Here is a 15765-nt window from a genome sequence, read left to right on the forward strand (position 1 = left end):
AATAAGGCAATGGAAGTGCAGAATGCAGGAATGTGCGTAAGAGGACGGTAAGTGGGCGGAAGAAGGCAGGAATTTGCTTCATTACTTGATAAGGAAAGGAAGGAAAGAAGGAGAAGGAAGGAAGGAAGTGCGGAAGGAAGGAAGGAATGAAGGACGGCGGAAGGAATTTCGGACGTCAAGGAAGGAGAAGAAGGGACGGCAGTAAGGAATCATGAGCTGAATGCCTGAATTACTTACTGCAGTAAGGAATTGATGAAGGACGGAAGGTCGGTAGGAAGGTAAGGCAGGAAGAGGGAACGAAGGAAGGAAGGTAGAGGAAGGAAAGGAAGGAAGGAAGGGCAGGAAGGACGTGAAGGCCGGAAGGTGAAGAAGGACAGGGCGAAGGGAGGCAGGAAGGAAGGAACGGCAGGACTTAGCGTACACGTTGGCGGCAAGGAAGGACAGGAAGTTGGGCGAAGGAAAGTGGCGGAAAGGGAAGTGGCGGACTGGAAGGAAAGGAAGGACGGAAGGAAGGAAGGACGGCATGAGGAAGGAAGGAAGGCAGTAAGGAAAGGAAGGAATACGTGAAGGGAAGGAACTGAAGGCAGGACAGCGCATGGAAGGAAGGAAGGGAAGGAAGGAAGGAAGGAGGAAGGAAGGAAGGAAGGAGGGAATGAAAGGACGGAGGACAAGGAAGGAAGGCATTGGTCGGACGTGTGCGGAAGTGGCGGACGTTGGCGGAAGTGGCGAGGAAGAAGGAGGAAGACGGAAGGAAGGAGAAGGACGGAAGGAAGGAAGGAAGGAAGGAAGGAAAGGAAGAGCAGAAGGAAGTTGCGGAAGGAAGGATGTGCTGAGGAGGACAGGACGGAAGGAAGGTGGCGGAAGGAAGGAAAGTGCGGGAAGGAAGGAAGTGGCGGAAGGAAGGAAGGCAAGTGGCGGAAGGAAGTGGCGGACGTGGCGGTAAGTGGCGGAAGTGGCGGATGTGGCGGACGTGGCGGAAGTGGCGGAAGTGGCGGAAGAAGCAAGGAAGGAAGGAGATTACGGAAAGGAAGGAAGAAGGAAGGAAGGAAGGAAGGAAGGAAGAAGGAAGGAAGTGGCGGAAGGAGGTAGGAAGTGGCGGAAGGAAGGAAGGAAGTGGCGGAAGGAAGTGGCGGAAGGAGTGGCGGAAGGAAGTGGCGGAAGGCAACTGGCGGAAGGAGGGACGGAAGTGGTGGAAGGACGGCATAGTGGCGGAAGGAAGGAAGTGGCGGAAGCGAAGGAAGTGGCGGAAGGAAGTGGGCGGAAGGAAGTGGGCCGAAGGAGAGGAAGGAAGATGGCGGTAGGGCGGAAGTGGACGGAAGTGGCGGAAGTGGGGCGGAAGGGCTGGAAGGAAGGACGGAAGGAAGGAAGGAAGGAAGGAAGGAAGGAAGGAAGGAAGGAAGGAAGGAAGGGAGGGAAGGGAGGGAGGGAGGGAGGGAGGGAGGGAGGGGAGGGCGGGAGGGAGGGAGTGGGGAGGAGGAGTGGAGGGAGGGAGAGGAAGAATGACAAAGACAGATTAAGTAGAAACATACCACCCCTCCATGGGTCTTAATGATGTCTCATAGATCCTCTCCATCTGCTCTTCTTGGTGGTGAGTGTCCCCTGCCAAAAGCATAGTATCCGATGGATTAGTGTACATTTGGACCAGGTGGGAATGCCCAGGTGCCTCCCCTGAGGGTGGGGCATGTTTGACACTGTCCCTTGAAAGACTTTGGGTCAGTTGCATCATTTTGTATCATGAGCAGTCCTCTGGCACAGGGTCTCGGGAACCCTTCAGGGGGCCTTTGATGAACCCTGATGCCCCCTTAGCTCCCACTCATGTGAATGTCCCATAGATTTGACTTTCCTGGGGTGGGAGGTCCCACAGCTGAGCTAGTCTTCACAGTGGAGGATGGGTGTTCACGGTCTCTGACCAGAGGTTTTCATATGCACCCGAAACCCTCCTCCCCCACCCTTTGGTTGGGGTGGGGATTTTCTGCAAACCTGGCAACAGATAAGCCTGGGGCCATGGCCTCCACCCTGAGCCCACTGGGCTTGGCTCTTCTGTGAATGCTCTCCCAGCTTTATCCATTACTTCCCAGGCCTGAGGTGCTTTAACCAATTTCTTTTTTTTTTCACTTTTCTACTCTCTAATAGCCTTAGTCAGTTTAACTCACAGAGTTTCAATCAGGAGGCACATTCACTCTGGGTTTTGGTGGTGCTGCTTCATTGTACAGTTTTCCCATACTGGGCAGAAAATCGTTATGACAATGTTTAAACCGTGAGTGATAACATTCAGTCTCTGACATGATGGAAGGACTGTGCTAGTCTGTTGTAGGATTTTGTAGGATACTATTTTTGTAGCCTGGGCTCCTATCCTGAGTGATCACTGTAAACAGACAGAACTCACATCATGGACTATATAAACTTGGTGGATATTTTATGGGTATTTTACAGGAATGGTCTGTAGACTAAAGTAATGGTATCTGTGCATAAGTCAAAGGATGAGAAGGGAAGAAAGGATAGTTAATAAGGTGGCATTGGATAGTGTGGGGCTTGAGTATGACATAAGTGGTGTGGACTATAAAGTGGGGGTTGTACTAAGTCTGACCAGGATGGAATTAATTTTCTTCATAAATGCTTGCAGGGTGCCATGTTTTACATTTCTGACTAGTACAATTCTGATAAAACACCAGTGTTTTAGGTCTTGCTGCAGAGTGTTTGCATAGCATCAAAGGACTGATTCTCTCTGTCTGTGACACCAGTGAATAGATAGGCCAGTGTGCCCAAGGACAGGAGGAGACCCAAGTCAACCAAAGAGCTATTTCATATCATATGACGTACTCAGAAATTGAAACGGGGAGGACGGGGATTTAGTTATGTTAGCTGTCTTTTTGCGCAGGAGCTAATAGGCATCAGTCTACCCGCTGGGGGAGACAGAGTGTGATTTGCCTTGCATTAATTTACTACCTTTGCATTACTTTTGTTATTTTCTCTGTTCTTTCACTTCACCTTCACTTACTGTACAATTTCTGTCTTGACCCACAAGTTTTCTTTCTTTTACTCTGCCTTGGGACTGGGGGCTTGGAAGAGAGGGAGTGTACCTAGTTAGGTAAGTTAGTTTTCCTCTTAGTTAGGGGAAAAAGAAGAGAAAGAGAGAAAGAGAAAGAGAACTTTTCTTTCTCTTGGAAGTGTGTACTTTGTTGCATTCCCTCAGCAGTTGTCTTGTGAACCCAGAAATTGTGTTGAATCCTGGGAAGATGTTACTCCGTCAGAAGCATTACAGATATAATTACAATACAGATATTTTCAAAGATATCAGTGAATTTACAGATAACCCAGGGACTAAGTTTTGCAACTTTTGTCTAATATTATCTAATACTATGTATGTAATAGTCTAGTCTGTGTAATATTACAAAGTTACAGTCTCATCTCTTATCTCTTAGCAATTTCCTAAACTGTATTTCTTCAGCTATGGTCTCCCAAAACATCCTGTATTTCCTTTTCCATTACCATGCCTTTAGCTAACAGAGTTTCTAAACTATTTGCAGATTTCTTTGTCTAATCACTTTCTAACATTTGCTTTTGTGTTAAACATCAACTTTTGCTTTTTGATGACATCATACTTCTTTATGGTTTTCCAAGTAAGGTGAAAATTTCAAAACATCTGGGAGTCTTAGCATGCAGATATCCCATGAGGATCCTGTCATATCGCTAGTGCTGATTAGCTGTTTCTCTCACAACAGATAATAGTCCTAGAGATGACCTGTGGGGAGAAGAGCTCTCAGCCTTCTGAAAGCATGTCTCCTAACAGAACTGACACATGATCAAATAAATAATTCTTTTTAGAAACATCCCCATTGACATTTAGGAAGTACTTCTATTGGATGTGTTGAGTTAAAATGTTGACTGTGAACATCAAAAGAAAAGAAATGCAGGTTATTGTACAGTGAAAATAATCTCAAATCAAAATAATTTTATTACTTAAATCAGCTGTACACCAGTTGGATTCTGCGTGAAGTTCTAATGCCAGATGAACACCTCAGAGAAACTAATTTGAGCTTTGTCTTGTGTGGAAGGAGGCAGTGCTCCAATAAGTTAGAATTTTGTAACATCAACCCATTTTTAGGTTTGCAACCAAACTGATAAAGCTATAGATTGTTATTAGGCAATTGCATAAACAAATTTTGTCTTTTCTTTGTTCTCAAGCAATCTAAATCACAGCTTTTTTTCTTCCTTCTTGATTTTCTTCTGTGGCTTGTTTTAAACCTCTGTTTCCCTGGTTCAAAACAGCGTAAAAGCTGAGCTTAAACTTAGCTCAAACTCCCTTCCCCAGGGAGTATGCCATCTACAGCCAGGAAGAGATGGTTAGAGAAAGGCTAAAATAAATGAGACACTATAGACTCCAGAGCAGCGTTTGCATATGGACAGGTTTAATAACTACCAGAGGACCTCTTCTTGTCTGTACATACAGATTTCTTTGCTAGCAGCTATTGTTGCTTGAATAATGCTGTCTTACATGATATTAAAATACTGGACTGGCTGTAGCTAACACCCAAACTCATTCATATGTCCACCACCAGGACTCTTGGAGAAAAAAATAGGAAGAGCAGGAATACAAAGGTTTGTGGGTTGATGTAATGTTTCAATACTTTATCTTTGGCTTCTGCAGGCTTTCTAGAAGACTAACAACATTTGACAACATTTGGAAGTCTCCATCAATCGGTATAATTTCATTCACAAGAACATATGAACAAGCATTCTTGTGTTTTCTTTAATCTTTAAACTGTTACCCAAGTTGCAGATTGAGGACAGCTGTTCTTATTGTTTTCATTAGAGAACAATTATTAACATTATCAATCACAAGATGCTGTGATCTTGTAGCTATATGTAACAGCATGCTAAAGAGAATAATTGAATTTAATATATACTTCAATAAATTAGGTTTGGTTAGATAATGTTACATTATCTCCTTGGGAAGAATGAAACTTGTCAGAACAAAATCAATAGATGGAACAGAAGTGAAGAAATAGCTGCTAGAAACAGCAGATAACCACTTAGACAATTTGCTATACATACTTAAAGACTTTGCAGTTCTGGTAAACTTTTAACAACAAATGAGGTTTTATTTTGTTGTAGGAATAATGTCCCTTTTTGTTGTAGGAATAATGTCCCTTTCGCCCAGCTGAACTTTTCTTTTATTATCTAGGAGGTACTAGTTATGGATGAAGAACTATTTAGCCAGAAGAATCATGAAATACAGGTACTGCAGAATCAGATAAAGACATTACTACAAGAAAGAGAGAACAACAGGAATTTTTAAAGGAGGCTCAAGAAATACAAAGATTACAGGTATTTTTCCACGGTTACACATTTATCTGCATTGAACCATCCTTCTACCATGTGAATACATTCAACAGGTTCCTCAGAATTTTTTTATTTATTACTAGTCAATGCTGGGGACATTTTGTTTGAATTAGAACAGTTTCACAGAATGAGTTGGGTTCTTCTAGTGGGTGTATCACCATAATATGGTTCCTGGAGACTGTATGTGAGCCTAGCTGTGCCAAAGGCTCCTGCATCACTAGAAGTGAGCCATTCGTGCTCTCCATGCTTCCTGAGCCATAACACACAACCCTCTCCCCAGATTTGTATAATTGTTAAGGAGTTTCAGGACAATTAATAGATTAGGATTTGAAAGACTTTGAAAGATGCTTTAGAATAGAAAAAGACTATATGGATCCTATAGAATAATTTAATTGAAAATTGTATAGAAACTTATTTTGTTATACCTTTATTAAGAATTAGAGTATTGGCCCCTTTTGACTTTATAAGACAGAATTCCATCCTGACTTTCTGATCATTTACCATTAAAGAAAACTGAATGACACAGTGGAAAGTGAGGTAGTGACAAAGAGTCTCTTTCCGTCTGTAGACCTTGAATTTGCTAATGAAATTGCAGTGGCTATTATGTGCATAACATTTCAAGATTGAGAAGACTGCACCTAGAATAGTTAATATTCTGCTGGTGTTGCCAGACGTGTGGATTACAGATAATTTATTATGTGAATTTTTAAAAGAGAAAAGCATAAATCTGGATAGCTAGTGGTCTTCTCCTTATTATACCTTTTCTCCTTTTTCCTTTTCCTTTCTGGTGGCTTGGGGAGAGTGAGTGCATTAAAGGTAAGTAAACTAGTCATGATCTTTTTCTTCCTTCTGTCACTTTCTTTCTTCTCTGTCACTTCTGGATAGATGTTTTTTAGCCTGAACACCACAGTGTCAATTTATACTGTAATAATGCTTATATGAATTTTGGAGGATACAAGATAGCTGTCACAGTGTAGATAGAAGGTTCTTTCAGTATCAGGGACAGGAGGGAAGCTTGAGAGCTTTCAGGCAGCATTTTGGCATTTAGTTGACTAAACTGCCACTTCTATTTAAAAACATACAATGTAAAGCAAGTGCTTCTGTCAAATATTTTATATTGCATTCACAGGCATATGTAATTTAATGGTACATGATAGAATAAGGACTTCTAGAGTAGCAGGTATGAGGTAGGAGGTAATGAATGTTTATACACGTATGTATTTATGCAATGGGTATTACACTGTGGAGTTGTATGTGCAATTGCATCAGGGACAAATACCTTCAAGGTGGATCAGTTGGCTGTTACTTCTTTCAAAATGATAACAAAAATGATATTCATACCTATATTCTATTTTCTGTGACATAGGAATAATAAGTATTGTATTCCAAAAGAATGATAACTTGTAAAGCATTGTTTGTATTTGGAAGGAACTTTCAATCTAAGACAACAACATAAAGAATGAATAAAAATATGTTACTCGAAGTAGAAGAATGCAGAGTGTATCATGCACTATATTTCTTCTCTGTTTTTGCTAGGCCAGATTTTAACAATATTCAAAAAGAATCAAAAGTGATAGAGCGAGTTGAATAATGGATATAATCTTGGCCTTATGGATGAATCAGTTTAGATAAGTACTTTTGAACAATGTATGGAGAATGCTGTAAGAGAAGCAGATAAGGTCTCCAATTTAGCATTATCAACAAACCTGAGGCTGGGTGGAAGTGAAAAGTGGTGGTCCTGTGGAAGTTCTGGTCCTTGTCTGGATCTGTCCAGGCATGATGGGGGTTCCAAGTCTCCAGTTATGTATGGTCAGGTTCAAGGGAGAGTATTCCAGGGTGAACAGTTGCACAATGGGAGTGATGTAATCATGAAAGTCATTGGATATTTTTGGGAATCCTTGGTGGTGTAAGTTGTTACAGCTGTCCATTATGGTGGTGCTGTTGAGCCACTATGGGCCATTGGCAGAGATGACCCCTTCAGGATCAGTGGGACTGTGCTGGTATTTCCCCAGAAGGAGTTAGCACTGCAGAGTCACATGTGAAGAAAAAGAAACACTCCCCTTCTCACAGGGTTTGGCTCTTCCCCCTTACCTCATTTAATACCCATCTTGTAACCTGAGGTGTCAGCTGGGCATCTGCTGGGCATCTACTGCAAAATGCCCATCACTAACAGTTTGTCAGAAATGGCATAGAATACTCAATTTGGTTACACCCCACATTGGCACTCTCTCTGTAACCCAGGACACCCAGGTAGGTCTTTCTGAACAAAAACGTGTCTATACTTTATTGGATTGGGGAGTGGGATGCGGGGAGGGGATTCTGAGACTGATCAAATGTCATAGAATTCTCAGTTTGTTGCAGAATTTGCCTGCGCCCTGCACAATAATTTAGGGTTATTGGGTGATTTACAAGATTCATGACCTTTTTGAGGAGATAGAAGTTGAGAATATGATACAGAGCTCAGTTTTGCTTTTGCTTTATTTTTTTCCCATGAGATTGAGAAAATGGTGGAACAGCACATACTCATTGATCAGCTAAAATTGAAATTAGAGAAGTTTACAGATGTGAAAGCTTTAGATTTCCCAAGTGCTTATGAAGATGGGCCAGCTGTCATGGCATTTGCTAGGAGGCTCTATGGTGTCCCAGTCACAAAAAATCTGCTACGCCCCCTTCACCTGCCTTCAGAGACAGAGATCCAAAAGGTAAGGTCTACCCAGATTTTCCCCCTTCTACTTTGTAATTATTGTAGGCCAGTCATTAGACATGACATGATAACATATCATGTCTTTCTCAGATACTGCTTCTTTCTCAAATACTGTTTTTCCCACTGAAAAACTAGTTTTGTAACATTTGTTTATGCCACAATTATCCAAAAGATTTAGGCTTAAGTTTCCCACTTACAAGTGCTATGGCTGTTTTCACACCCCAGCAGGTTTTCTAGGGGTTTTGAGGGCTTGAGTATGAAAAATTATAAAAAATTAATTATCATTCTTACCAATATGTTGAGTACACAGGATAATGAATTGCTACCAATGCCTTCTTTCACGTTTAGAACAACTCCTCTAGGCTCTTGCAAAACATTTTGTTACAAAGGTATTCAGAGTTATTATAGAAAACCTGTATAATTTTGCTTACCAGCTCAAGTGGTGAAATAATTTTTAAAATATGAGTAATGAATTGCTAAATTATTGCAAGTATTTTTACCCATCACTATTTTTGTGTGCTTTTTGACAGGGGTATACCAGCCCCCCCATCTTGTCTCTGGCCCAGATAATGGCAGAATTCCATATTCGCAGGCAGATTATACTGAGCAAGTTAGAAGATCAAGATAAAGTCCTTCACTGCCACCTCTCTGATCAGAGTGATGAAGAGGAAGACAATGCAGGCAGAGAAGAGGAAACCTCATATAAGTAATTTTTTGTTGTTCTTTAACTTTTGTTACAGAAAAATGTATAGGAAAGGTAGTATTAGTGCCCAATCCTTCCATGATATGAGACCATCTGTAATAATACTTACAGTAAACCTGTGGGACCAACTGGGCATTCTGCAAAATAAATTTAATATATGTAGGTTTAGCAAAGATTGCATAATCCTTGCTTGTGGGTCAGTCTACCTTGAAGATTGGGGGATTGGGTGACAGTGTGTGTGGGAGTGGTGTGGATGAGGAAGAAGGTAAAAATGCCTTTTTAACAGAGAAGAACTTTGAGCTTCTTCTCTGTTAAGGTCATCTACTTTGCATGATGCTTAAAGAAAAAACAAAATCCCTGTGTATTTGCAGAGTGGCATGTTTATTGTTCTCTCACAGGTGTTCCATAAACCGAACATGGACAAAAAATCATACTTCTCTGTGCTTCCTTCCTGATGTAAGTGACATGAAATGCCGAGTAGACAAGTCTGGTGTGTCCAATAAATCTGCGCTACAAACCGACACAACTACAGGTATAATGGGAGTCATCAGAGCAAATCTTACTACAGTATCAGAATATGCTGGTTTATTAAAATTATGGATATTGATCTAGTACCAATATCCAACTGTGACAGACAAAGACTCTAACAGTTTAAAGTTAGAAAGTGTATGTTTACTGTGATGCTGGGCAGCCTGCAGGATGGCTCCCAAATACACACTGCAATTTACAGGTGATTACAGAGTCCTTTATCTATACAAGTATTGAATACCCAAAATACAAATGCATATTCATAACTTTGGCACATCCCATTCCCCGCTTTGTATGGTAATGAGTCCAAAGCTATTAAGCATGTGCAGTTTTTCCTTGAAATGGGTCGGTGGTCCTTTTCATGGGGAGGGGTCCCAAAATGAGGAAGTAAATGGAGTCTTCCTCATTCCGACCTTTCTACCTTTTCAATGCAAATACAACAAATGAACCCTTGGTAGAACTCCCATTCCCTGTCTTCAATTGGTCTCAGAACAGAGGAGGCCTACAATTGTCTTATGTTACTAAAAGCTATTTATCAGTTTCTATATTCTTCATTAGAAATCCAGCTAACCAAACATTATGTTGATAAGCAATCAATTATTAGTTAACTACTAACTCTTAACTTCATCAAGGCCTACCCATTTATTTTGATTAACTCCAATTAAGCTTATCTCTAACCAAAACCACGGCTCTTCTAAAATCCCTGAATTCCTTAAAGTTTATGTCTCAATGCAATAATGTCTTTAGCACATATAATTAGTGTTCCCAGCAAAATATATGCAAATAATATTACAAATATTATTTTGGTTATAATTCAATGTAGGTTTTCCTACATACAATTTCTGTTTTTCTTTCCCATTCTGAAACTGATGTTAGGAACCTTTAAGTAAGACCTACTAGCCAGAAAGCAGTTCACTTATCAAAAGTGAAAAAATATAAATTTTTAGTACTGCTTCAATGAAAGAATATCGATGCTATTATCTTACCAGAAATACTGAAGTAGTTTCTGGAATATTTTTCATACTTAGAGTCTTGAATGCAAGTGCATACCATCCTTTTTTTCTGTTTAGACACATGGCAGGGAAGAATACCCTGCTTTCTTCTCTCCTTTTGATTCTTGTACTTCATACAGAAGAACTGCACACAGTCAATATTGCAGAGCACTACCTTTTGAATACAGCATCTATTCCAGATTTTATAACTGTTCTGCTTTGTTTTTTTCAAGGTGAAGAGATGGACAGCCTCCAGAAAATCCATGTTTTTAACATGCAGAAGTTAAAGAATTCAGAGTTGAGACTTGCTAAGGCTGAGCAAAAAATAAGAGAACTTGCACTTAATATCAAAAGGAAAGAGGAACTTATTAAAGAGTTAGTAAGAACAGGTAAGTGGTTACTGTAGGAATACTGGATACTGTAGGGAATTAAGATGTTCTGAAACAAAGGAAAAGACACTGAAAACCTAAAGTCCTGTATGTCTTTGTTTCTACATAATTATCTTAGACAAGAATACTTTTAACAACCTAGAAATCGACAGATTTTGCTAATTACTTGCTGTGATCACACTGAAATTTTGATTACAGCCTACTCTACTATGAAGATTGTTTTTTAAATATTTTTTGTGCTTTGTATTTTTGATTTTATCCAACAGTAGTGTAATTTTTAATGTATGGTCAGTGCTATCTCTTTGTCGATGTGTATTTGTGACATCATGGCTGGGATTGGAGAAAAGATACATCATTGTATCTTCTCTATTCTATAACCGTAGAGAATTGGGATTCAGAAGTGGATGAAGGAAAAAATCACTGTCATGGTTTGAGGCTGTTGCAATGCCAACGCCCCCATGAAAATACATTCTCCCTGGTGTCTACTGTGAGATGTGACCAGGAATAGAGCAAAGCAGGCTCCAGCTTAGGAATAAAGGGAAAAAACCACTTTATTAACCTACAACTATATCTAAAAAAAAAAACACTTACAGAACTCAGAATGAAAACCTTCCAAACATTCCTCCTCCTCCCACCAAATTCCCAACACATCACAGTAAGACAAAACCTTGGATTCAAAATTCAGTTACCATCCCTCAGATCACTCAATCTCAGTCCATCACCACCCTTAAGATAATCAATTCTCAGTTCATCAAGAAGAGAGGAGTCCCTCTTGCACCACGGGCTTCCCCAGGAAACACAGTTGAAACCTCTCATGTTTCCATGTCACACGTGGCACGGCCCAGAGAACATTTGCCATCGTGACATCTTCCTTCCATGTCCAGTGCTCTCACCACTGCACATGGACCAGAGCTGCTTCTAGGGTTTTCCTTTTAAGGCTGCTTTGCCCAGTTCCAAAAAGAGCACAGCTTTTGGGACACCTGTCCCCCCGAAATTCACCCCCTGGGGCCGAGGGGTCTCAAGAACAGAGATCTTCTTCTCCTTCACCGAAGATTGAGGGCACCACCACCACCATCCTCACCTGCCGTCTCTGTTCACACACTCCTTCACATCACATCACTGCACTCTCTTGGCTCCGAGCCATGGCCTCCCCCTAAATGCAGTCTCTGTGTCACAGGAAAAATGGTTCTGTCCATGGCCATACAAGAAAAGTCCAGCCAAAGGCCACTCCTTCATCTCCTCCCACCTAAGATTCTTCTCAGCTTCTCTTGGACATCTTTCACTTGCACAAACTTGCATCACACTTGCCCAGTTCCTGCTATTCCATCTCTATCTCTCTCCTCATTCAGCTCCAGGAGGATCAGCATTTGTAAGGTTTCCATCATCCAAGAAAGGGTTAAAATATCAGGCTCTGCCTGTCCAGAACTCCCATGCTGTCCTGCCGCTGCCCTGCCAGCAGCCGGGCACCTTCTCACCACCCCCCTTCTCCTCCCTGGCTGGCCATGCTACCAGCACATGATGCCGAATTTCAAGGTGGCACAAGCTCGCTCTCTCTCTCTCTCTCACTCTCTCTCTTTCTCTGGGGCGCTGCCCGATGTCTCTCAGTGCTCCTCCACCCTTCCATCCTGCAGGGCCTTCACCTCCCTTCTCTATCCAAGGCCTGGCCTACCTCCTCCAGCCTCATGGCTCCCCCTCCCCTGGCCCAGCTCGGAGCCAGGGCAGGGCAGCTCTGTCTCTTTCACTACCAGAACCAAGAGAGAGCTTCCCACGGGAGTTCTCAGCTTTTAACCCCCCTGTGTTCTCAGAGGCGAATCCATGTCCTCAGTGGCCACACCAGGTGCCAATATTCAAATCTGAGCACCTATTGGTTTGACCACAGCATCCCAAAAACTCACTTCCTCTCAAACCGGGACACTCTGGTAGCATACGTCCCTTACACATCTGTCCTGACAGAGAAACGAACCTTGTGATGACAGTAAGGATCTCTTTCCTCAGCCCCTTCAATCACACTCTTCTCTTTTGTTCATCTTCTCTTGAGGTGGTCTGAGGAAGATTCTGTGCCATTCCAGATTGCCTGAATGGGAAAAGTCACAGAGTAGAAACACAATCCAAGATCATATACCAATTATTAAGCTGAAAGCTGAGTAATAAATAAATGGCATATTCTTCTGGGAAAAGAAAACAAACAAAATTATGAAATACAGGATAGTCATTTTGCCAAAATCTACAGTAGGCAGAAGAATTTAACTCTGGCACTCAGATGGCACTTTATTTGGTGGCACGAGGTAACTCATGAAATGTTCAGATTTGGGACTCTCTTTATGTCCATTTCAGAGTTAGAAAGGAACTGCAGGTTCCTTTAGTGTTGGGAAATGTATCAGAAATTACTGACTTAGCCAGAACAAAGTAAGTAATATTTCAACTCCGGAAGTGAATAACACATTTCAACTGTTTATCATGTTGGTTTTAAACTATTTGTATATGCTGTCTTTAAGGTAAGGATGCTCAGTCTGTAAGCAGGCAGTATTCTTTGAAGATAAGTAAACTGGAGCAAGAAATTGACCAGGCCAAAAGAGAACTGGCTGAAACGCAAAAGCAGCTTCAGGAGCTGGACAGTAAAGAGCTGAGAGATATTCCTGACAAAGTCATGTTACAGAAAGAATGCCAGAAGAAGATGGAGGCAGCTAAGTTGAAAGTGCAGGTATTTCTTATCTGATTATTATGATTTGCAAATCTCTGTCTCACTGTCTGAACCTTAACACTCTGTAAAATTCTTACCTGTTTTACACACTGGAAGCTGGTGGGATTGCAGTAGCTAGTGGGAAGCTTAATACTATTATACTCAAAATTCTGGTTGACATTTACATAGTTAGATACATAAAATACCTGCTTAGTATGTAAGAGGCTAAGAATGTATTGGGAGATATGAGATTTCCATACAACATTGTATATAGTCCAATAGAGGAATTTATCCAAGAGAGGGTATTACAAATTTATTACTTGCTGTAAATAAAATTGATGTTTAATGGAAATACTATAGAAATTGTAGGTCTAAGCAAATCCCTGTCATGCCTTGCAAGATCAGGCCCACACAGGCATATTTTTTTGACACTGACATTTTATTTTTAAATTCTGCTTTATCTAAGTTAGTATTCTGTATAGGAACAGCTTAGGTGCTCTGTGCCTCTCAACCCTAGAATGAAATGTCAGAAAAGTTCCATACAGAAAGAGAGCATTTGCTTATTGACTTGAACTCAGGACAGCATTCTGGCACCAGCATTCTGGCACCATTGTGTCTCCACAAATTGTCCAGAACTGTGGTGTCTGCTAGATTTTAGTACTTTTACTGTATTATCAAGCATGAACCATACCTTTTCATGTTTAATTCTGCCTGTGCCAACATCACCAGATAGCTCAAAACTACAGCAATAACAAGTGATTGTTTGCGCAGAAGTTAGTAAATCTTGGTGACACTAAGAATTCAGTAAATGAAGATGAGTCCTATTTTAGTTACAAGTTTTCCTGCTCTTAAGCTGAAATTTTACATGAACATTCAGACCTTACAGAAGAAGCAGCAAGACACCAAGAATTTGGCTTCATTATCTAACCAAAGTGAGAGAGAAGCAAGAGAACTTGAGCAGAAAGTAGCTCAGATGAAGCATCAGCAATCCCAGATACAGAAGAGACTATGTGAGGAGAGTGAAAAGAAGAAGCAACTGGAAGCAGAGCTTCAGCAGGACCAGCAACAAATGAAAGTAGGATTCTTCCTATTTCCCTGTGACAAAGATTAGGATGTATAATTTTTGCCCCTGCTTCCCCAATAACTACACCACCAGTCTTTCCCTTATTTTCAATAATGCCCTAATGAATTTCTTGATAAATGCACCAAAAAAATTGTCTACAAACCTTTTATGTTAATCTCCATTTTGCCTTTCTTTTTCAGCTTTTTTGTTTTTTAATTTTATTACCTGGTGTCTAGTTCTGAATAGCAATTTTATAAATTTAGAGTCAGTATGTCAGATTATATCTTGGGGGTACTCTCACATGAAATGTATTTGACTGACTGATGTAGGAAGAATGGTGTTTTTTGTTTTTTCAAAGGAACTTCAACTTAAGATGGAGCAACAACAGAAGATCCTTAAAATTAAGGATAAAGAAATTGATGCTTTTAAAAGGAAGACAAATAACTCAGTGGGAGCTCCACAGAAACTACAGGTAGTTAATCTATTCCAAATATGTGTGACCCCTGAAATAAAAAAAATCTTTCTTCATCTCTAGTCATCTATTTTTGTAAACTATTTGCATGAAGAGTATTCCATCATAGTTTTGTCTTTTTTTTTTTGCCATAGCAAACATTGGAAGTAGAGCCTAGAGCTCTTGTACTGTACTTTTTCGGAATGAAAGAAAGGCAGGCCTTTAGTGTCTTTTTTTTCCCCCTATAATTTGTCAAAAATACTGATTCAGAAACCTGTGAATTCAGCAGGTTTGGTTATCCAGTAGGTTTCAGGGTGACCTTGATGTGCTATGTTTTAATTGTTCTGTGGTTTGTTCAGGTGTTTTATTTTGTTTTGGCTTCTACTCTGACATAAATTACAGTGGCTTCAGGTTTTTGATAACAGGTTGTTAGAAAAGTATCCTGTGGAGCAGTGCCACCTACATTATTTCAGACATGGACACTGAAATATGAATTACCCTAAGTCTTTAAAGGTGAAAAGAAATTTAAAAAATTAAATAAAGGAAATTTTTAGCCTTAACAGGAATATATCTTCTGATAAACTGTGGCTTCAGAATAAATTTATTATGGACCATGCTTGCAGGTCCAGCAAAGAGCTGATTTTGGGCCACTAAAATGCAGTGAAGATAGGCTAGCTGAATTTCATGGTACCATCTAAACCTACTTTCTGTGCTTGGGTAGATGACATCTATTTATGTTAGTAGTTTTAAAAAAGATACTTTTTAGAAAAGATACTGCATCTGGTACAATTTTGTTTATGTGAGATGTAGCAATGTAATATTGCTGAGGCTCCTTTTAAGTCAGTCCAGTTTCTGTAGTATTCGAGTAAGGATACTGTGGCAGAATTAACACTGACATTAGAAATGTTAATG

The 15765-nt window shown here is 40.6% G+C and overlaps 1 protein-coding gene across 1 annotated transcript in view; it reads left to right on the forward strand.

Moving 5' to 3' along the window:
* The window catches only part of KIF27 (kinesin family member 27), a 33870-nt gene that overhangs the window by 10875 nt on the left and 7230 nt on the right, over positions 1-15765 (forward strand). Inside the window, 9 exon segments of the mRNA XM_018923000.3 lie at positions 5186-5276; positions 5279-5328; positions 7839-8045; positions 8578-8753; positions 9149-9282; positions 10504-10659; positions 13155-13360; positions 14217-14414; positions 14761-14874. Of these exon segments, the coding sequence (XP_018778545.2) occupies positions 5186-5276; positions 5279-5328; positions 7839-8045; positions 8578-8753; positions 9149-9282; positions 10504-10659; positions 13155-13360; positions 14217-14414; positions 14761-14874 (1332 nt within the window).

Source organism: Serinus canaria, chromosome Z (assembly GCF_022539315.1).
Source record: "Serinus canaria isolate serCan28SL12 chromosome Z, serCan2020, whole genome shotgun sequence".
Classification (NCBI taxonomy): Eukaryota; Metazoa; Chordata; class Aves; order Passeriformes; family Fringillidae; genus Serinus; species Serinus canaria.